The 22377-nt window shown below is 47.8% G+C and overlaps 1 protein-coding gene across 5 annotated transcripts in view; it reads left to right on the forward strand.

The window, feature by feature from the left end:
- The window catches only part of FTCDNL1 (formiminotransferase cyclodeaminase N-terminal like), an 84059-nt gene extending 68478 nt beyond the window's left edge, over positions 1-15581 (forward strand). For all 5 annotated transcript variants that reach the window (XM_068096545.2, XM_068096540.2, XM_078769466.1 and 2 more), the window contains one exon: positions 14996-15581. In XM_068096545.2, the coding sequence (XP_067952646.2) occupies positions 14996-15211 (216 nt within the window). In that variant the 3' untranslated portion in view covers positions 15212-15581. The remainder of the gene's footprint in view (positions 1-14995) is intronic.
- Positions 15582-22377: the final 6796 nt, after the last annotated feature.

Genomic DNA, 22377 nt, shown 5'->3' on the forward strand with positions numbered 1-22377 from the left:
TGATCTGGAATTGATTAGATGTTGATCTGACAAATGGAACCTGTCCTTCAATCCTGGCAAATATCACTCTCACCCTGTCACTCTGGAAAGACCAAAAAGTAAAAAAACAATATCCCACCTATCTGTGTCCAAGACCAGCCACTACGAACAGCAGGGCAAATATGAACAGCTAGGAACAGGGAAAATACGAACATCAGACTAAAAGTGAGAGTGAGATCAAGGGAAGAGGGAGAAGGACACATGGGGCTGAACAAAGCTGCACGCAGACTGAATGAAACGCAGTTGGAAGAGGGAGGGGAAAGCGGGGATGAAACAGAAAAGGAACAAACCAAGGGATAACTAACAAACGAAAAAATAGGTGACAGAGGGGAGGAGTGGGGGGGGGGGGGTTGGGGGGTGGGGGGGGGGGTTGGGGGGTGGGGGGGGGGGTTATAAAAAACCCACCTGGGAAAAAGGGGTGCTTGGGAATGAGGTTATTTGGGGTAAATGAGATCATGTGTATGGATATGGGATGACCTGAGGAGGTGGTGAACTGCTGTCTTGAAACCCTGGAGGGAAGAATAGGATTGAATTGACGGGGGAAGTTGGTTTCACAGACAATAGAAAAGAAGAACAAACGAGTGGAGGTGAGCAGTGAGCCTGGATTTTGGGAGTTTAACAAGAGGGTTACTGGCAGACTGTGTGCACCCTGCAGTAACCTGGGAGGAACAGAGCCAAGAGAGGGTGCAAGACAAGAAGGGGGCAGTAGAATACAGAGAGGCCACGAGCCTGTCTGCAATACCAAAGTAACAGGCCGAGATGCTCAGCTTCATTGTGGAAGATCCCATTGATTTTGAGGGTCATGCTTTCCACAGCATCAATAAAAGCGAGGTGTGAGGCGGGGGCGCCAGCCCAAAGGGGGGGAGCAATACTTCATCAAGCTGTGAATGAAGGCCTTGTCTGCTGTCAAAAGTTGAGATTGGCCAAGGAAAGACGTTGCACAATGACGGATGCCCAGTCGGCAGCTGGCTTTGGTGGCCATCTTGAAAATATGCTCTGCCCAAGAAAGATCATGGTTGATGGTGAGGCTCAAAAGTTTGACTGACTTAACCTCTTCAAGTGGCTTGTTTACGAAGTAGATGGGAGGGTGTGCCAGACAGTCCTTTCGGAGCGACAAGGCGGAGTGTTTGGAATTTGTCAGGGTTTGAAGACATATTCCAAGTGTTCGATAGGTGTGATAGATACTTGAGAGGATAGGTATGACAACTGCAGATGAGATGGAAAATATCTCTACATAAGGAAAAGCTAACTTGTGTGGTAGGATTCCCAGGTAGTATTAATATCTGGAAAAGTGGAAATGAAGGACCAGTCTTCATATGAGAACACAGCCTACAGTCCCTGCTAGGCAGATTGAGTGCAATGCCAGACTCTATAGTGCTGAGGCAGCACTCTCTGATAATAGCAAGAGAGATGTTGACTCTCACAAGCACTTGATCAAATGTGCTATTGGGAGAAAGACAGACTGGTCAGAAAGTTCACCAATTGGGTGAGACCTATCGAGTCACAGAAGTCCTTTCCTGCAATGCCATGGCTGGTTGATGAGGTACCAACACCAAGCCAATATGTGACTTTAGAAATAACATATGAATGTTAACGAGACCTTTTGCGCATGCTCTGTGTATGCGTTGTCAGTGACACAGTTCGGGTGACCAGGCACTTTTAACCTGCACTTCTATCAGGAAACGTGTAATTCAAATAGTTTTTTTAACATGTGGATGAACGTTTCTCCTTTTACCAATAGATGGTAAACCAAAAACTATTTTACCAATAGTTTCTCCTTTTACCAAAGAAATGTTCGTTTCCCATTAATCGTACATTTTTCAAAATCCAATCTCACCCCTCCCCTCCAAATCTTCCCCATCACCCATCCCTTTCAAATCTTCCCCCTTGCCCCTCCCCTCCAAATCTTCCCCATCACCCATCCCTTTCAAATCTTCCCCCTTGCCCCTCCCCTCCAAATCTTCCCCATCACCCATCCCTTCCAAATCTTCCCCCTTGCCCCTCCCCTCCAAATCTTCCCCATCACCCATCCCTTTCAGATCTCCCCCCTTGCCCCTTCCCTCCTAAACTCCCCCCACACCCCTCCCCTCTGAGACCCTCCCTCACTCCTCCCCTCCTAGACTCCCCTCTCACCCCTCCTCCTCAAAGCGTCCTCCCCGCTTCTTCCCCCTTCCAACTCTCACCTTCATCTCCCTCAACCTTCTGCCTCACTCTTCCCCCTCCTCAAACAACACCTCACTGCGCCTCACCCAATCACCATCAAACCTTTTGTCCACCCCATTCTTCCCTTTCTCCAAGCTGCTCTGAAATATCTGACACACCTTCAACAGCTCTCCCTACCTCTTCCTCCTCTTCCACATCTAACCCTACCGCTCCCCCCCCCCCCCCCCCCTGTTCTGTATCCGATGCTGTTCTGTATCCTGTTCTGTGTATCCTGTTCTGTGTATCCTGTTCTGTATCTGTTCCTGTTCTGTATCCTGTTCTGTTCTGTGTATCCTGTCCGATGTATCCTGTTCTGTTCTGTGTATCCTGTCCGATGTATCCTGTTCTGTATCTGTATCCGATGCTCCCCCTTCCTCTTCTTTAACAGTATGGACCTCAAACATCCGGGGCCTTCGCTCAAACTTGACTGATCTCTCCATACAGGTTGCTTCTGACAAACCAGACGTGATCTGCTTAACAGAAACTTTCCGCCTTCATGATGTCTCTGATTCCTTGGTATCTCTCCCAGGTTACTCCCTCCTCCGGTATGATAGACCTGAGCCTCGTCCTGGAGGGGGGGTTGCTATCTTTATAAAAAACTCTCTTCCTCACTCGCCCTGCACTGCCCTCTCTCCACCTCACCCCCAGGAATACCTATGGCTACGGCTTCCCCTTCGCTCCCACCTTCTGTTCATATGTGTGTTGTACCGTCCACCAAACAGTGATGACTCCATCTACATCTCGCTGTCTGATAACATGGACCAACTTCTATCTACCCATCCCAACTCTCTCTTCCTCATATGTGGTGATTTCAATTGTCACCATGCCAGTTGGCTGGGTGTGGGTACCTCTCTCACCAGCCATGGTTCTTCAGAAAAGGACTTCTGTGACTCACTGGGACTGATACAATCTGTCAATTTCCCGACCCGGATCTCAATCAACGGAGCATCTTCTCTTCTGGACTTGGTTATGACTAACTTCCCTGAAAATGTCTGCTGCTCTTCTTCTGCTACAATCGGCTCATCTGATCATGTGCTTGTTAAAGTGGACATCTCTCTGACCATTCTCAGAGAGCCTCCTCAGCGTCGACGAGTCTGGCATTTCACTCAGGCCAACTGGCATGGTCTTCAAGCAGCCATCAATCATCTGGACTGGTCTCCCATCTCTACCGCCTCTGACATCAACTCATCCTGGGAATTCTTCCAAAGTAAACTGCTCTCTCTCATGCACAGATTTATCCCATCTCGTCTTCAGTTGTCATAGCCTTCCTCCCGTCCATGGTACACGGAATCTTGTGGTGAGGCTATTGCCCAGAAACAACTTGCTTTCGTCTCCTGGAAAGCAAATCCAACGGAAGGAAATCTCATTTCCTTTCACAAAGCCCGAAACAAGTGTGTGTCCACCCTCAAGAGAGCCAGGAAACAATATCTCTCCGTTCTCAGGACAGAACTCTCTTATCTGTCTCCCTCTTCCAAATCCTGGTGGCGTCTGGTCAAATCTGTTTCTGGTGTTTGTTCCCCCTCCATCCCCTCCCTCACCTCAAACGGCCACACGGCTGACTCCGCGCGTGAAAAAGCTGAATGCCTCAACTCTGTGTTTGCCTCTAAATCTTGTGTCCCAAACCCATCCCTCTCTGTACCCACCGTACCCAGTCGTACCCAGCTGCTCCTGGACTCTGTGTCCTTTCCTCCTGACAAGGTGGAAAAGTTTCTGTCAACCCTCGACTCTGATTCTGCAACTGGACCCGACGGCATCAGCCCACGGGTCCGAAAATCTTGTTCTTCCGCTCTTTCACTCCCTCTCTCTGTTCTCTTCACACTCTCTTTTGCTCAAGGTCATCTGCCATCTGCTTGGAAATCTGCCAACATCACCGCTTTGCACAAAAAACGTGCAAAAACAGATCCCAGCAACTACAGACCAATCAGCCTTCTCTCAATTATCAGTAAAGTCATGGAATCCATCTTTGCTTCAGATATGAAATCTTTCCTCTTCTACAATGGCTTGATCTCTGATCATCAATTTGGTTTCAGACCTGATCACTCTACTCTGGACATGCTGCTACTGCTTTCTCAGCAATGGATGGAGGTCCTCAATGCCAAACAGGAAATTAGAGCTGTCTCCCTTGACGTATCACGTGCCTTCGATACGGTCTGGCACCCCGCTCTGCTCACCAAACTCTCCTCTGTTGGTATCCATGGAAATCTCCACGCATGGCTGGTGGACCTCCTCTCTAGTCGTAGTCAACGTGTGGCCCTGAATGGGTTTCTCTCATCTCCTCTTCCTGTTCAGGCTGGAGTTCCCCAAGGCAGTGTTCTGGGCCCTGTGCTTTTTCTGGTCTTCATCAATGATCTCTCCGACTCTCTTGAAAATCCTCTCTATCTCTTTGCTGATGACTCTACTCTCTGTCGCTCCATTCTTCATCTCTCAGATCGGCAGTCTGTATCCTCCTCACTCTCTGCAGACCTGGACAAAATAACAGACTGGGCAAACAAGTGGAACATGTCTTTCAATCCTGACAAATCTCACACTCTTACGATGTCTCTCCGAAAAGACCGACTGGACAACCCTCCCATCTACTTTCTGAATAATCCTCTCCAATAAGTTCTGTCACTCAAACTTTTGGGTCTCACTATCTGCCATGATCTTTCCTGGGAAAACCACATTTCAAATCTGGCCTCCAAAGCCAGTCGCCGACTGGGCATCCTCCGTCGTGCGAAGTCCTTCCTTGGCACACCTGAGCTCCTCACCACGTACAAGGCTTTCATCCGCAGCTCAATGGAATACTGCTCTCCCCTCTGGGCTGGTGCTCCTGCCTCACACCTAGCTCGCCTTCACACTGTTGAAAGCAAAGCATTCAGAATCATTGGAATCTCCCGCAATGAAGCTAACTCCAAGGGCCTCTCACTCACTCACCGCAGGCAGGTTGGTGGTCTTTCCGTCTTCTACCGACTCCTCTCTGGCCTTGCCCCCCCCAGCTCTCTCTGGGCTCTGTCCCGCAAATATTCCTACAGGTCGCACAATATCTGCCTGCAACCCTCTTATGGTTAAACTGCCAAAATCAAGACTCTCTGCTCACCTTCACTCCTTCATTCCTCTTTTCTCCCGCCTCTGGAACAAACTCCCTCACTCTCTTCAATCCCACTCCACCCTCCAGGTCTTTAAAACAGCTGTTCACCACCATCTCTTATCTTTCCCCATCCAAAACCTTGATCTTTTCTATCCCCGATAATTTCACCCAATTCCACTTTTTGAAATACCAACTTCTGTCCTGGAAGTCCTTGGTGTCCTTGTGTTTTATACTTCTCCCACCCCCCCCCCCCCCCTTCCCATGCCTCCTCCCCCCAAGCCCTCTCCCTCCCACACATCTCCCTGCTCTTAAATGTTGTGTGCTCTCAAGTGTTTGCGTGCTTCCCATTCTCTTGTCTTCCGCTCCCTCTTTTTATATATTTTGTTTGTCTGGTTGATTTGTTTGTGAAGTAAATGTCAACTCTTTCACGAGCCTCGATTTCAGTATACAAAAAAAAAAAAAAAAAAAAAAAAAGATGCAAAAATCCAATATAATTTAACTTGTGGCCCCAAACAAAATATATATATTTATAACAGTCCTCATAACCCATACAGCTCCCATTCCCATCCCCTGACCTTCCTCCCAAACATGATTAATAGTAGATATCATCATTTTAAACTTACCCGGTGCATTCACAAGCCCCAGATATGACCAGCCCATCGGTGATAAGAAGCATCCAAACCAGATACGGTGTCTCCCCCTGGGAAGTCAGCCTGAATGTTGACAATGACAACATCGTCTTTCCAATTAGATGTCCATTAAATAAATCACGAAGCTTGCCATGTTCACACGAGGTAATCCTGCAAGGTTCAAAGTCCACTCTTTACCAGGGATGATCGAGGAGGTCGGGTAGAACATGTCATCCACAGCCCGTCCACAGACAGGCCTTGCATGGGCCCACATCATCGGGAGTTTTTGCAGTATGGGTTGCAAGATATCAACGTTTTGGGCAAGTTGATCTGAAAGTTCTCCAAATGTTTAATTGCACAGAGGCAAACCGCTCTCTCACAGGTACTTTTCCCAAGTATTTTCAGCTATTTTAGAAGCTTTGTGAGCCATTTTGGATAACAAGCCTATTATGGCATGCATGACATATGTTCCCTGCCCCGACGAACATTGGTGCAAGGGGCTTCTGTGCATGTGGGCCGAGCATTCTGGGGCTGATTACGTCATTTTGAAAGTCACAGCTTGACGGGGTGGGACGTTGGGGAAGTAGAGATGCGGCGAGACGCTTGGGAAGAATATGAAGAAAGCAAAGAGGGGGGGGGGCATGGGATGGATGGACACATAATCGGGGGACACCGAGCAGAGGTGGGAGAGCCTGGAGTGGGTGTAGGGGAACCCGGGTGTGAAGATGGCGTGTGGGAGTTTAAAATTGTAGTCCCACACACAGAAGAAAAATCGTTGAATGTAACCATTCCAAGGCAGAGAGATTAAGACAGACATCAGGGCTGGAATGCCAATGATTTGCTTATTAAAGGCACAAAGAAAGACAGCACGAAATGAACACGATGGTGATTGAGGCACATTTACGAGAGCCTCCCCCCCCCCCCCAAATCAGTAGAGGTCTGTACTACAACCTCAAGAGATGACCATCAGCCCACTTGTGGCTATTTATTTTGTTGTTTTGTTTTTTGGGGGGCCAGGAACAAATCTCAAATCAAAGATTGTGCAAAGTGAAAATGCCTTTAATTAATTACTGTGCTGTGAAGCGAAGCATCTTTGGAACAAAGACAAACAAATACCATCTGGTCGAAGCGAGTCTTGTTCTGAATATATCTACAAACTCCTCCAAAGACGTGAGAATTTTTTGGAAAAAGCAAAGTGCATTTGCCTTGTCAAATTCATTTTAATGGGAATGGTGGAGAGTGACATTTGTCTTGTTCAAATTTGCCATATTGGGTATACTTGTCTTGGTGAATATCTGTTTTTAGGGATTTAAAATATAAATAATTTTTCACCAAATGACCACCTTGTTTGCAAGTCTGATATTTCCCGTTTCTTTGCCTCCGTAGCCGAAAGCCAGAGGCATTATTTTTTTCGTGTTGTCCGCCCAGCCAATTTTTTGTTTTTGTTTTTTGTTATCATGATAACTTGTGAACCAATGAAGGGATTTTCACCAAACTTGGCACTAGTATGGACTGTGACACAAAGATGAACTGATTCAATTTTAGGTTCAGTACAGCAGGTCAAAAGTCATGTATCCCTTTGAAAATCATTTTGCAGACAATAATGCGAGTTAGAAACAACTGATGTCTCTGCTACTTATGTCTCTTTTCTCTCTCTCTCTCTCTCTCTCTCTCTCTCTCTCTGTCTCTGTCTCTGTCTCTGTCTCTGTCTCTGTCTCTGTCTCTCTCTGTCTCTCTCTCCCTCCCTCTCTTCCATTTCTCCCTCTCTCCCTCCCTCTCTCTCCCTCTCTCTTTTCCATCTCTCTCGCTCTCTCTCTCTCTCGCTCTCGCTCTCGCTCTCGCTCTCTGTCTCTCTCTCTCTCCCTTTAATTTATTTATGTGCCCTTAAATCAGATCAAACAGTGTGGGGTAGAGGCATATCCGTCGGATTTGTGTTATATTGTGGGGTAGAGGCAAAATTATATTTTCTAGCCTTCTTCCTAAAGACAAACATTAGAACAAGAAAGTCCGTTTGTCCATCTGTCTGTTTGGCTATCTCTCCAGTGAATGCACATTTGATGAGGATTCAGTTATTAATTTGATCTGCTGGTTCAATTATTACGAAGGTGGATTACGCCAGTAACCCCATAGATTATATCAATAATTTCTAATTTGGCTGGGGGGAGCAGGGTATCATCACACAAGGAGCGACTTCTTTCAAAAGGTGCTGTATGATTGTTAAATGACACAAGTTACAATTCAGAGATGCAAAAACCAGCTTGATGTCCTCCTAAAGCAGGAGTTTTCAACCTTTATTAATACTCTATGTACATCACTCTTGCTCTGTTGCATTGATCGTATACCAACCAAGATAAAAAAGTCAAAAAAGGATGATTAATAATAGAATCTCAGAGCATGATGAAATAGTAAGATATTGATTATGAGCCAAATTTTATTATTAAAATACTGTTTCGCTGTAAGCATAACAAAACTACTTTTTGATTTTTTTTTTAATTTTATGTTGAAGATCCAGTCATATAGCCCTCATTGAGGCCAGGTATTAAATAAAAGAGAAGAAAAGTGTATGATGTTTGTTTGCGAGAAAGAGATATTGAAGCTCCCTGTAGCTGTAGTTTGAGTGAGACAGAAAGTAAGACCAGCAATCCTGACGCGGAGAGTGCAAGATGGTTCCGGGCACCTCTTTAATGCTCCTAAGTCCGAACGGTAGTACTACCCTGTGCGGTTGCCCATGGTGTTTTTCGTCCTGCATGTGTCACAGTCACCCTCCCCACTGGCAAGCCAGTGAGGGCAGTTGGTTTAGTCACCGACTACCCGACCATGCGGCAGGTAGCACTGGGTTACATGTTACCAATGACTATCAAGAGACTGACCTGACCTGAATTGGTGGATCACTGCAAAAGGCGTTTCTTATAGTCAGAATTAATTGCTATTTCAGAAATGTATTTTGCCATATTGCAAATGTCCATCTTAATATTAATACTGGGCCTCCAGATTATCAATATGAGGTCCAGCTTTTGATAGAGCATATCAAAGGTCATCTTCAAGCTGCAGTCTTGCTCGACATTTAGATATCATCATGAAGAGGGATGTGAATCAGGTCTCACACAACCATGTTGACGGAAACACCATCAGTGCCAATCTTACCAACCACATCAACAAACAGCCAATCTTACCAACCACATCAACAAACAGCCAATCTTACCAACCACATCAACAAACAGCCAATCTTACCAATCACATCAACAAACAGCCAATCTTACCAACCACAGGTTATGGGTTCAGTTGAAGGAGCTGGGGCTCCCACGTCGATCGGAAGAATGGACGCGACAAAAAGCTGGAATTCATCCGAGTTGCTTTAATCAAACCAAACACTCAGGCACTCTGAAAAGCCCGTTTATCGGGCAGCAATATATATACATATTATCCCGGAGCGTTTGCCCAGGAAAGGCGAGAGCGGGCGTGGCCCAGCGTCCTGGCTGCGGCCTGGCAAGTTGAGGGCGAGCCTGCCCGGGCGTCCTGGACGAGCCCGGCATGGTGATCGCTCCGCGTCCTTGATAGGTGCAAGGCGATTGTGAAAACCCAGCGGTAGCCGCTACACACGTCCCCCCAGAATCGACTTGCACCGGCAGGGTCAATTTGAGGGGGGTCCTGATGACCCGGCCGAAGCGACCCCTGGCGGGTCGTGGGAGGGGGTCCAGTGTGGTGGTGGGCGGTCGAGTGGGGGGCACCGTGGACGGGGGGCGGCCTCGCCGCAGCGGAAAGGCCACCCGTGGTGGGTGGTCGACGTCCACGTGCGCCAGCTTGAGGCGGTCCACCGCAATCCGGTCCGACCTGCCGCCGATGTCGATGACGAACGACTTGTCGTCCCGTCGCAGCACCCGGAAGGGCCCGTCGTACGGCGGCCGGAGTGGCCCCCGATGTGCGTCGTGACGCACAAAAACATACTCCGCTGTGCGAAGTGCTGGGGGGACATAGGACTGGGGGTCACCGTGGTGGGATGTTGGCACGGGGGCAAACCGTCGGGCGGCCTCCTGGAGGTCCGAGCGCTGGTGAGCTGCGGACCAGGGACTGGTAGCGTCGGGCACGAATTCGCCCGGGACGCGTAGCGCCTGGCCATAGACAAGCTCGGCGGTGGATGCCTCGAGGTCCTCCTTGGGGGCCGTGCGGAGGCCCAAAAGGACCCACGGCAGCCGGTCGGCCCAACCGCCGTCTTGAAGGCCGGCCATGAGCGCGGCCTTCATGGAGCGGTGGAATCGCTCGCACAACCCGTTTGCTTGGGGGTGGTAGGCCGTAGTACGGTGGAGCTTGACCCCCAGGTTGCAGGCGACCGCGCCCCACAGCTCGGAGGTGAACTGTGGTCCGCGGTCTGACGAGATGTCCGCCGGTGCGCCGAAGCGGGCGACCCAGGTGGCGATGAAAGCCTGCGCCACGTCGGCGGTGGTGGTGGAGACGAGGGGAACGGCCTCCGGCCACCTGGTGGTCCTGTCCACCATGGTGAGCAGGTGTGTGAACCCCCGTGACGGGGGAGGGGGCCCACCAGATCCACGTTGACGTGGTCGAAACGTCGTTCGGGCACGGTGAAAGGTGCCAGCGGGGCCTGGGTGTGTCGGTGGACCTTGGCCCGTTGGCAGGCCGTGCAGGTGCTGGTCCAATCGCGGACGTCCCGACGAAGGCCGTGCCAGACGAATCGCGCCGACACCAGCTTCTGGGAAGCTTTCCGGCCCGGGTGGGAAAGGCCGTGGAGGGAGGCGAAGATGCGGCGTTGCCAGGTGATGGGCACGATGGGGCGAGGCTGGCCTTGGGAGACGTCGCAGAGCAGGACAGTGTCCGCGAAGGGGATGTCGGCCAGGCGGAGGCCCGTGTCCGCCGCCCGGAGGGCTTGCACCGTGGTGTCGGTGGTTTGGTCCGCCGCCATAAGCGCAAAGTCCACGCCCAGGTGGACCGCGTTCGCGCTGGCCCGGGAAAGACAGTCGGCCACGGCGTTGTTTTTGCCGGCGACGTGCCGGATGTCCGTGGTAAACTCCGACATGGCGGAGAGGTGGCGCTGTTGGCGGGCCGACCATGGCTCCGTGACCTTGGCCATGGCGTAAACCAACGGCTTGTGGTCGACGAACGCCGTGAAAGGTCGGCCCTCCAGGAGGTGGCGGAAATGGCGGACGGCCAGGTGTAGACCGAGGAGCTCCCGGTCAAACGTGCTGTATTTGAGCTCGTTCGGCCGGAGCTGCCGGCTGAAAAAAGCGAGTGGCTGCCAAACCCCGTTCACCCATTGCTCATGTACGGCGCCCACCGCGTAGTCGGAGGCATCCGTGGTGAGGGCAATGGGAGCGTTGAGCACCGGGTGAGCGAGCAGTGTTGCGTCGGCGAGGGCCCGCTTTGAGCTTTGGAAGGCCGCATCCATTGCTGCGGACCAGGCGATGTCGTGCTTGGCCGGCTTGCCCCGGAGGGCTTCGTAGAGGGGCCGCATGATTTGAGCAGCGCGGGGCACGAAGCGGTGATAAAAATTCACCATTCCCAGGAATTCCTGCAGGGCCTTTATGGTGCGGGGACGCGGGAACGTGGTGATGGCCTCGACCTTGGTTGGCAGCGGCACGGCCCCGTTCTTGGTGATGTGGTGGCCCAAAAAATCAACGGCCGTCGTGCCGAAGTGGCATTTGGCCGGGTTGACGATGAGGCCGTGCTCGCTGAGGCGCCCGAACAGTGTTCGGAGGTGGAGGAGGTGCTCGGCCCGGGACGTGCTGGCGACGAGGATGTCGTCCAGGTAAACGAAAAGGAACGGCAGGTCACGCAGCACGCCGTCCATCAAGCGCTGGAACGCCTGAGCCGCGTTCTTGAGACCAAACGGCATCCGCAAGAATTCGAATAAGCCGAACGGCGTGATGACTGCCGTTTTAGGGACGTCGGCCGCCCTGACAGGTACCTGGTGATATCCCCGTATGAGATCAATTTTCGAAAAAATGACCCGTCCCGCCAGACGGGCGGAGAAGTCTTGGATATGCGGGATCGGGTACCTGTCGGGGGTGGTAGCGTCATTGAGACGGCGGTAGTCGCCACACGGGCGCCATCCACCCCCCGGCTTTGGCACGATGTGCAGTGGCGAGGCCCACGCGCTATCGGAGCGCCGCACAATGCCGAGGTGCTCCAACGCGTCGAATTCGGCCTTCGCCACGGCGAGCTTGGCTGGGTCGAGGCGGCGGGCCCTGGCATAGACCGGCGGGCCCGTGGTTGGTATGTGGTGCTCGATCCCATGCCGTACTGCGACGGCCGAAAACGTCGGCCGCGTGAGGGCCGGGAACTCCGTGAGCAGGCGAGCAAACTCGTTCGCCGCCGGGACGGCGCATGCCAGCTCGGTCGGCGCGGAGCTGCTCAATGTGCATACCAGGGAGCTGAAGGTTTCGGCATTGATTAAACGACGCCGTTGGACGTCCACCAGCAGTCCGTGTGCGCAGAGGAAGTCGGCGCCTAGCAGAGCCATGGGCACGTTTGCGGTTACAAACGTCCAAGCAAAGCGTTGGCCGCCGAAGCAGAGGGTGACGTTGCGTGGGCCGAAGGTGCGGATGGTCGATCCGTTGGCCGCAACCAAGGAGGGGCCGCAAACCGCGGATTGCCTGTCCTGGTCAGAGGCGGGTATGACGCTCAGTTGGGCGCCGGTGTCGCACAGGAAGCGCCGTGCGGACGCTTTATCCGTGATGAACAGTAAGTTGCCCGTGTGGCCGGCGCTCATGGCTGGTAATGAACGCCGGCCCGGCCGTTTCCCGGCCTGCCGAAGGTGCACGGGGGTCGGCATGTCCGGGCCTTCTGTCCGAACCTGGCATGATAGTAACACCACGCTTGGTCAGGTGGAGGCCCCGGTCGTCGTGCTGGAGGTGGTCGGCTCGGTGTTGCGGCCGCCAATTGCGTCGGCAGTTCGGTCGTCGACCGTGCCGGGTGCTCGGGCGCCATGGCCATGGGTGTTGCGTCGGACGGCGGTGGGTCCCATGTCGCCGCTGCGATGCGCTGTCCTGCGGCGGAGATCTTGTCGGCTTCTCTGGCAAGGGCCCGGGGATCTGTGATCGTCGTGCTAGCCAGGGCGAGGCGTACCGGGTTAGGCAGCTGACGGAGGAACAGCTCCCGGAACAGGAATGCCGGAGAGTGCTCGCCGAGCAGTGAAAGCATGTAGTCCATTCGCTCGGAAGGGCGCGTGTCGCCGAGCTCGGGCAGGTCGGGCAGGCGCCGTGCGCGTTCCGCCGATGGGAGGGCGAAAGCGTCAAGGAGAAGCTTCTTAATCGCGCCGTATTTGTCAGCGGCTGGCGGGCTCTCGAGGAGGCTCAGGGCGCGGTGGCCGAACCGAGCGCTGCTACCACATGGTGGAAGCGGGTGTCGTCGGCCGTGATGCCTCGCAGGGCGAACAGGGAATCCGCCTGTGCGAACCAAACCGCCGCGTGAGCCTCCCAGAAGGTAGGCAGTTTAAGGGCGACTGCCGTGTCCATGTCGGTAGGTCACCAATGAAGGAGCTGGGGCTCCCACGTCGATCGGAAGAATGGACGCGACAAAAAGCTGGAATTCATCCGAGTTGCTTTAATCAAACCAAACACTCAGGCACTCTGAAAAGCCCGTTTATCGGGCAGCAATATATATACATATTATCCCGGAGCGTTTGCCCAGGAAAGGCGAGAGGGGGCGTGGCCCAGCGTCCCGACCGAGGCCTGGCAAGTTGAGCGCGGGCCTGCCCGGGCGTCCTGGACGAGCCCGGCATGGTGATCGCTCCGCGTCCTTGATAGGTGCAAGGCGATTGTGAAAACCCAGCGGTAGCCGCTACACAGTACATCATACCAGACATCTGATAGACTTTGTCTCTTCAAAGACATCCTGGGCTGTAGAAGAATTCTGGCGATCAACGAGAGACTCCTGGACAATATCATGTGGCTACATCAGGTCATCGAATTGAAAAGGGGGCTCTAACTAGCATTCTGTTCAATTTGGGAGGATCAGGAAAGTAGGATGCGAACTCTTTGATCAATATGCAGTGAGATGGCTTTCAATGAGGATTTTCAAGAAGTCTGGAAAATCCTCACCACCACCACGCTCACTGATGAGGTCAATCAGACTTTCGAACATTTCAAATCCTGACGTCCAATGTTCGTCATGTTCCACAGGAACGGCGAAGGAGGCCACATTGAGCTAGAAAAAGTGTCAATTGACAAAATTTTCTTCCCATTCAGTGTTGGTAATAAATGGGGATTTTTCTTCTTCTTTCAACTCAACCTGTTCATTTTTGTCAAATATAATTGCCAGAACAATATACAGTAATTGCAGTTCGGTAATCTATTTTTATCATCAGCAAGGGCTGTAGTATAAGATGCAACATTCTTTGTTTTGTCAGTAATTTTGTTGCATAAATCTCAGAATCACAAATCCATAAAAGAGAATATATGAAAATACTGTATACTAAATTGCTTCGTTTTTTTTTGTTTGTTTTTTTGTATACAAGATCGAGGCTCGTGTAAGAGCTAACATTAATGACAAAAAAACAAACGGACACATAAAACAAAATAAAGGGAGCGGGAGACAAGATGGAGAGAGAGGGGGAAGCACACAAGTACAACATTTGAGAGCAGGGACATCAGGAGATCTGTGGGAGGGAGAGGGCTTGGGGGAGGAGGTGTGGGAAGGGGCAGGGGGGTGGGAGAGGTAAAAAAAAACATATGGATACAGCTAGAACTTCCAGGAAAGAAGTCGGAATTTCAGAAAAGTGGATCTGGGGGAAGAAAAGATTAAGGTTTTGGAAGGGGGAAGATAAGAGATGGTGATGAACAGCTGCTTTAAAGACCTGGAGGGAGGAGTGGGATTGAAGAGAGTGAGGGAGTACCACGTATACCACCAGGTAATCCCATATGTACCACTGGTTGGGAACCTATAAATGCCCTAAAGGATGGCATAGGCTTTGAAATGAGGAAATCCCTCATGCTGTACATGTTAGAAGATGTTACAAGACACTATGATAACCAGCTAATCTTTCGTAGTGTAGAACGTAAAGGTAAATGTCACCACCAATACCCAAATTGCTTTGTTTTAACTGTAGGATTGCGGAAGTGCAAAAGAGGTTCCGGAAGATGTTTCCACCAGCCCTGCCTGCCTAGAGGCTCGTGTTCGAGAACTCGCACTCTCGGAGGGCGTATCTGTGATCGGTTGTGCTTTGGTGGGCCTCACAAGAAGACAATGCCGGGCCTTGGCAGTCAAAGCCATTGCTGAAGGCATCCCTGATTACTGGAAGCTGAGACAAGTCACAATGATGTGAATTGTTTAAGTGAAAACTGTAAATCTACAATTTGTGCTCAACGTGAGATTATATTAGACTAAATTATCATAATGACAGTACAATGTGAAGTATATTGAAATGCATGTGAAAATATATTTTTCATAGAATATTCTGATTAGATCACGTGTAAAATTTGCAAATAATCAAAGCTATATGGATGGAGTGGGTTCTAAGGCTTGAAGCTTCCTTGTTCGAGTGGGACCTCAGGCTTGTTTGGTGCAGTATTGTAATTATTCTGAGTAAACATCAGAAAATTAAAGAAATCTTCGGTTGTCTGAGTTCTAATTTTGGTGAATTACTTTATTTCTCTACTGGCTGGAGAAAATATTCAAATAAACATGTAATCCTATGTTGCATGATTTCATCTTGTGATTGTGACGCATTCATAATTATACTGTTATATGGCCGAGTTATTTGTGCTGACCGGCCGACCTTTGCACACACATTCTACATTTGCTTAATAACAGTCGATAACAGGTCAAGCTATAATTATTCCATGGACTGTACTTTTTAACGGAGGTAAAGACTCTTGCAAAATCCTGACAAAATAGTGAGAGCTGAATTTAGAGATAATTGAGCAGAGAGAGCAACAGGGGGACGAAGAACCGGCAAATAATACTCAAACAGACAAGACAACAAGGAGGGACAAATAAGAAGATGTCGTGCAGAGCACGCTACTTGTAAAATCCACCCCACCCCCCAAAAAAAGTTGCCATGGATACATCAGATTGTCCATTTCATTAAGATTTAAATTGACAATCTTAATCAAAGCTCAGGTCAATCAGATTAAAATTGATTTTAGAAGTTTGACTTTGAGTTGACCTTTGACCTCTTGACCTTAAAATAGTTGGTTTCCCAATTCAGTGATGCACTATGGAATTGCTGTTTAATTTTCAAGTCAATCGGATGAAAATTGATGATTTTAGAAGTTTGACCTTGAGTTGACCTTTGACATTTTGACCTCAAAAATAGTTGGTTAACCTATTTGGTGACTCGATATGCAAATGCTGTTTAATTTTCAAATCAATCAGATGAAAATTGATGATTTTAGAAGTTTGACCTTGAGGTGTCCTTTGACCTTTGAGCTCACGATCAATAGGCTTCTTGCTTATGACCAACTCTACCATCTGGTGAAGTTTCATGAAGATTGCTTTAAAATTGTGACCTGTAGGCGATTGACAAACAGACAGACAGACAAATGAAAAATCGGTCAGAGACCGAGGACTTGCCAGAATGTACTTTTTTATCGGCCATCTTGGACAAATATGGCGGCCGAACCACGTGACCGATGACATTATCATTATTTGTTTACTATCATCTATTTTGTCATCGTTTTCTAAACTAATTTATTCCTTGATGATGCTCAATAAATTTCATCTTGTTCGGATGAAGTTTTGTACTTGTCGAATTATGACGTCATAATGGAGGCCTTGGGCCGAGAGAGTTAAAAATTGGGCAGTCTATTCCAGGGCAAGAGAAATATGTGTGTAAAGTATGGCGATTCTATGTGCAACGGTGTAGACGTAGTACTGCGAACAAACAGACAGACAGATGAAAAATCGGTCAGAGACCGAGGACTTGCCGGAATGTACTTTTTTTTTTGATTTGCCAACCACTCCCCGCCATCGCGGTCATCTCTCCAACGCACAATCCCACGAGATATGCGGAAAGGACAACCCAAAACCAATGATCTTTATAAGATTTGCTTTTGTTAAGGCTTTTGTGTTAAAACAAATATGGCGTCCGAACCACGTGGCCGATGACGTCATCATTATTTGTTTTCTCAACTAATTTATTCCTTGATTATGCTCAAGAAATTTCATCTTGATTGGATGGAGTTTTGTACTTGTCGAATTATGACGTCATAATGGAGGCACCTATGTCATCATCATTAACATATTTTATTCCCCATGGAGAGTTCTTTACAATGAGCCATGTCTCAATTTTTTCTATTCAGCACTTTCGGAGATATAGAGGGGCAACGTTTTTCCGTTTTTCCAAGATGGCGGCCGAACCATGTGACCGATGACGTCATCATTTTTTTTTTTTCTCCACCAGTTTATGCCGACATGGCGCTCAAGAAATTGCATCTTGATCGGATGAAGTTTTGTACTTGTTGAATTATGACGTCATAATGGAGGCACCAATGACGACATCATTAACATATTTTATTCCCCATGGAGAGTTCTTTGCAATGAGCCATATCTCAATTTTTTTTCTATTCAGCACTTTCGGAGATATAGAGGTGCAATTTTTTTCGGTTTTTCCAAGATGGCGGCCGAACCCTGTGACCGATGACGCCATCATTACTTTTTTTTTCTTCACCAGTTTATGCTGTCATGTCGCTCAAGAAATTGCATCTTGATTGGATGAAGTTTTGCACTTGTCGAATTATCGAATTATGACGTCATAACGGAGGCCTTGGGCCGAGAGAGTTAAAAATTGGGCACAGTCTATTCCAGGGCAAGACAAATATGTGTGTAAAGTTTGGCGATTCTAGGTGCAACTATGTAGGCGTGGTGCTGCGCACAGACAGACAGACAGACACAAACCAACCGATCAACATACTTGCCGGAATCTTTTCCGGCAAGTAATAACACACAAGACCAACCATTATACTTGAAAAATCTTCGATTTAGCAAGTAGTAATATAAAGAGAGGCAGATAAATTGTTCCAGGTTGACAAAGGGGAAAGGTCAGTGAGCATCAAAAGGATTATGTATTTATCGACAAGGGAGATAATATGGCATTGTTTTGTTTTTAAACATTAATGATCCCCATCCCCCTTCCCTCGCACATGTGAAGAGAAAAGTGGGGTTAAGCAATTGGTTCACGTCCTTCCATCCGTCCGTCCGTCGTATCATTTTAAGATAGTTAGTTTATGATCGAGGAACAACTTATTTAAATTGAACGTTTTATTTTGAACGCCAATTGGAACATGAATAGGAAGACATTTTCTCGTTTTACCTGTACCTTTGATCAGAATGCGTCCCGATCGCACATGAGCAGAGAGGAGTGAGATCATATTTTATTTTATCAGCCTGCCTGGCAACAACAACAACAACAACAACAACAGGCATTTTAAGGCCATTTTCCCTGCTGGAGCGGGGGTTAGCCTTGCGGGCCCCATGACAATCTTCTCCATTTTTACCTTATTTTCTACATCTCCCCTTGTTAACCTCCTTGCCCGCATTTCTTCTTCCACCACCTTTAGCCAAGTCTTTCTCTGTCTTCCCCGTCCTCTACCTCCTACATTCATTTCCATCATTCTTCTCAACCAGTCACTTTCATCCTTCCTCAACACATGTCCAAACCATCTCAAACTGTTTCTCTTCACAGCATCCATCACAGGCTGTATTCCCATCATCTTTCACAATTCATCATTTGTCTTCCTCTCTCTCAACGATACTCCGCACATCCACCGAACCATTCGCATTTCCACCCTTTCCAGCCTTCGTTGCTGCTCTACATTCATTACCCATGTCTCGCTCCCATAAATCATAACACTTCTCACACATGCAGCATACACCTTTCCCTTTCACCTGCCTGCCTGGCAGTCAAACAAAATTGAAAATCATTCCAAATAGGAAACTTACTGTTTTTTAAGGATGTTAGAAACTAGAAAGGACACATACAACAGCTACAAATACCTAATGTAACGTGTTTGATAAGGTGATGTAATAGACTGGGTAAAACAGTGGTAAACCCTGGAATTTATTTATTTATGCACTTTTGAACCTTTATTTAAATTGAATTATAGCCGGCAAAGCCGGTGTTGTGCATGAGCGCGTACGTATTATGTTGAAAAGCCAGATTTTGCTGGATCCCTTGAGAATTTCGAAGCTTTGACGCACCAAATCGCTCAATGGAGGCCGCCATCTTGCGGATGCGGAAGTATGCATAACAAATTGAAAAAAGTTCAATAGGAGTTTGTTTCACCCGTCTTTTTTTTTCCACAATCTTATGCACCTCTAATTTGTAATTAAAATACTTTAAGACCAACCTCGTTCCCCGGGCCCACACGGGCCCTGGTTATCTTCAACGAAAATCGTCACCAAACACCAGAACCAATGAGATTCGAGCATTTGAAAAAATATTTCAAAAACCAAATCACTCAATGGAGGCCGCCATCTTCCGGATGCGGAAGTATGCATAAAAAAATTGCGAAAAAGTTCAATAGGAGTTTGTTTCACCCGTCTTTGTTTGATTCACAATCTTATGCACCTCTAATTTGTAATTAAAACACTTTAAGACCAACCTCGTTCCCGGGGCCCACATGGGCCCTGGTTATCTTCAACGAAAATTGTCACCAATTATCGGAACCAATGAGATTCGAGCATTTGAAAAAATATTTCAAAAAAGCTTATTACCGCGATTCGGAGGCTGAAAACGGCATCAAATATTCTAAAATTGACGAAGAACTATTTTTTAGAAATCTCGCGGCCGTGGGGGATCGTTTTTCACGGCTGGAAATATCCGAAGTTGAGACGGAATTCACCGAATTAATCAAGAAGGAAATTTTATCAATTTTAATCTCATCCAGAATGCAAATGGTGTCATTTTGAACGAGGTACGGTACCTGCTGCACCTACCTACTACCAACTACCTAACCTACTGATGCCATCGTGATGGGTAAAATAGTGGCAAGAGGCTTTGGCTTCGCCGGCTCATTGCGGCTTTGCAGTCGGGTACTAGTATTTATATACGTACTTGGATACTACAGAACACAAATCGCCTTCACAATACTTCCAAGATCCGCCAGTTTTGCAGTAAATTGACATGTTATTCTAGGGTGGTGTATGTAATAGGAGCTGTCAAGCGCAACCCCTGGGAGGTGGGCGTGGCAAGCGCACAGCATTGAGATGAAGAAGAGGCTGCAGCCATGACCAAGTACAATGCCAATTGATGCTGCGTTCCATGGTGATCAATAAAGCCTCCATCTCCTAAACTGTGACTCAACGTCATCTTATTAAAGTGTATAAAGGACGTTATGATATATAAGACTTTATCTTGCTTCAGCAGCGCTAAACTTCCGGATTTTTTAAACGATCTTTAAAATCATTATTTTATTAAAATTGAAGTATAATCTTAAACACTGTGTGGGTATCGCGTTATATGAACTCTAGTTATTATGATTTTGTTTAAATAATTAACCCTACTTCACCTAGCCCTCGACTTGGAGTTTGTTGCATTCTTCTTCTTCTTCTGGTTAGTCTGCCTCATTCAATCCTGAAGATTATTGCAGAACAACCATCGTGTATGTTCGTGTTATATCCTTTTCTGAATGCTGAATATAAAGCAAAGCACGCACCATTTTTAAGTCTTTGGTTTGACTAGGCCACGGTTTGAACCACCGACCTACTGGACCCAGAGCGGACTCTCTAACCATTACGCCACCGAGTCTGAAGTTTTCTCCTCTTCTCTCTCTCTCCTCTTTTCCTGTTTGTTCATTAATTTTCTTACCATGTCCAAATATCACCCCACTACCTCCAATGTCAGTTTGTTGCCTTTTCCTACCCTCCGTCACATTGCTCTTCCATCAGCCCAGATCTCATATATAAACCAAAATGCACACCCATGAGCAGAGATCAAAATGCCTTTCTCCTCAACTATGAGGCAATGAGATTGAGAGATCACTTAATAAAGACTATTCCCTAAAATTTTGCAGAGTTATTTTGATCAGAACAATTGAAAGGTTGGAAGGCCAAATAGGTTACAAAGCACAGGCCTACCAATCAGAAACCAAAAAACCAAATGGGGACTGCGAGGGTGAGAGGGGAGAGGTAGGGTTTCCACATGTAGAAGAGCAAGTTCTAGTAGTTGTATGGTGTGCTACCATGGTTGAGACATCTGCAGACAAGTCTTGGTTTGGTCCCTAATTGCCTGTGGATGGCTACGGAGCCACAGCTAAGAGGGGGGGGGGGGTTGTAGGTTTGCAGTTCCCTGACAGACCCCAAATAAAAGTGTGCATTTCCCTATTTTTGCATTTATATTGAAATTGGACTTTGCATTGAAATTTACATTGAAATTTACATTGAAAGGGGACCGAAAAACAACAACCACGGTTCCCGAAAAAGGGGGGGGGGGGGGTTGTAGGTTTGCAGTTCCCTGACAGACCCCAAATAAAAGTGTGCATTTCCCTATTTTTGCATTTACATTGAAATTGGACTTTGCATTGAAATTTACATTGAAATTTACATTGAAAGGGGACCGAAAAACAACAACAACCACGGTTCCCGAAAAAGGCCAACCCCCGCTTGCGGGGAAAAATGGCCTCTAAAGGTGGTTATTTATTTATTTATTTATTGAAATTGGACTTTGCGAGATGTGACCAATTTTCGGAAGCCACTTTTTAGTGTCGCAACACGCTCAATTACGTGGCAGTACTACGATTAGCAAAAGATCTCTCAAGGTTACCAGCATCGTCATTTATCAATATTTCGGAAGTCTTCACCTTCTGAAAATTGCTAACCTCTCCAATTGCAACCACTTCTTTCCAATTTCCAATCGGAGGACAAGTTTCGTGAATGATATTGAATTTCTTTCGAAAACGTGGACGAAACATGACACCGCGAAACTTCGATACTGTATTTGCTTGGTGGATAATATTTATTCGAATTGGCAGAGGCAAAAAAGGAATGCGTGATCCATTTCAGGAGGAAAGTATCGCGAAACGTATCGTATTGCTTGGGATACAGTCGCGTGAAAAAGTAAGTACACCCCATTTAAAGTTTTGACTTTTTCAACATATTTCAACATACAGCTATTTGTTCTTCATTTCAACAATATTGATAGATAAAGGTGATATAATATAACAAATATCATGAAACATTTACATTTTGTAGTCCATTGTATAATTTAAATAAACATAAATGCAAATTTCGCATGTGCAAAAAGTAAGTACACCCTTGGCTCCAATAGGTGGTATTGCCCCCTTTGGCAGAAACAACCTCAAGTAGGCGTTTCTTATAACTGTCGACCAGTCTCTGACATCGACTGGGAGAAATTTTTTCCCACTCCTCCATGCAGAATTCTTTCAGCTGTGCGATGTTTGAGGGGTTTCTTGCATGCACAGCTCATTTCAAATCCCCCCACAACATCTTGATGGGATTTAGATCCGGGCTTTGACTTGGCCATTCCAGAAC

The sequence above is a fragment of the Myxine glutinosa genome, chromosome 1 (assembly GCF_964187855.1).
Source record: "Myxine glutinosa chromosome 1, kmMyxGlut1.1, whole genome shotgun sequence".
NCBI classification, from domain to species: Eukaryota; Metazoa; Chordata; class Myxini; order Myxiniformes; family Myxinidae; genus Myxine; species Myxine glutinosa.